The sequence below is a fragment of the Neopelma chrysocephalum genome, unplaced genomic scaffold (assembly GCF_003984885.1).
Source record: "Neopelma chrysocephalum unplaced genomic scaffold, ASM398488v2 Primary Assembly neopelma1_89776, whole genome shotgun sequence".
Classification (NCBI taxonomy): Eukaryota; Metazoa; Chordata; class Aves; order Passeriformes; family Pipridae; genus Neopelma; species Neopelma chrysocephalum.
The window spans coordinates 1-607 of record NW_020918699.1 but is presented as its reverse complement, the minus strand read 5'-3'; the positions used below and the strand labels follow the sequence as shown (position 1 = coordinate 607).

Genomic DNA, 607 nt, shown 5'->3' with positions numbered 1-607 from the left:
CCTCCCAGTCCCCTCCCAGTGCTCCCAGTGACCCCAGTTGCCCCCCCCAGGGTCACGTCCCCACTGCTCCTCGTGGCCCTGGGGGTGTTTTTTGGGGCCTGTTACGTCGTGCGGCTCCGGGCCAAGGAGGCCCCACTGGTCTTACTGGGTGAGACTGGGAGGGCACTGGGAGGGCACTGGGGGGCACTGGGAGGGAATTGGGGGGGGACTGGGAGGGACTGGGGGGCACTGGGAGGGCACTGGGAGGGCACTGGGGGGCACTGGAAGGCACTGGGGGGCACTGGGAGGGACTGGGAGGGGCTGGGAGGGACTGGGAGGGGATTGGGGGGCACTGGGAGGGCACTGGGGGGCACTGGGAGGGACTGGGAGCGAACTGGGAGGGACTGGGGGGGACTGGGAGGAGGTTGGGAGGGGATTGGGGGGGGACTGGGCTGTACTGGGACGGACTGGGGAGGGGTCTGGAAGGGTCTTGGGAGGCTGTACTGGTTCATACTGGTTTATACTGGGAATTGTCCCCCCTAGGGCGGGAGCTGGGCCCGGGGCACCAGTTGGCTCTGGCCGGGGGGGTCTCGCTGCCCCTGTTCTGGCTGGCGGGGGCGGGGGCCGC

At 70.0% G+C, this 607-nt stretch overlaps 1 protein-coding gene across 1 annotated transcript in view; it reads left to right on the top strand.

The window, feature by feature from the left end:
• RABAC1 (Rab acceptor 1) overlaps nucleotides 1-602 on the top strand; it is a gene marked incomplete at both ends in the record, with an annotated part of 1,778 nt that extends 1,176 nt beyond the window's left edge. The window contains 2 exons of the mRNA XM_027707109.1: nucleotides 51-148; nucleotides 523-602. Coding sequence (XP_027562910.1) covers nucleotides 51-148; nucleotides 523-602 — 178 coding nt within the window. The remainder of the gene's footprint in view (nucleotides 1-50; nucleotides 149-522) is intronic.
• Nucleotides 603-607: the final 5 nt, after the last annotated feature.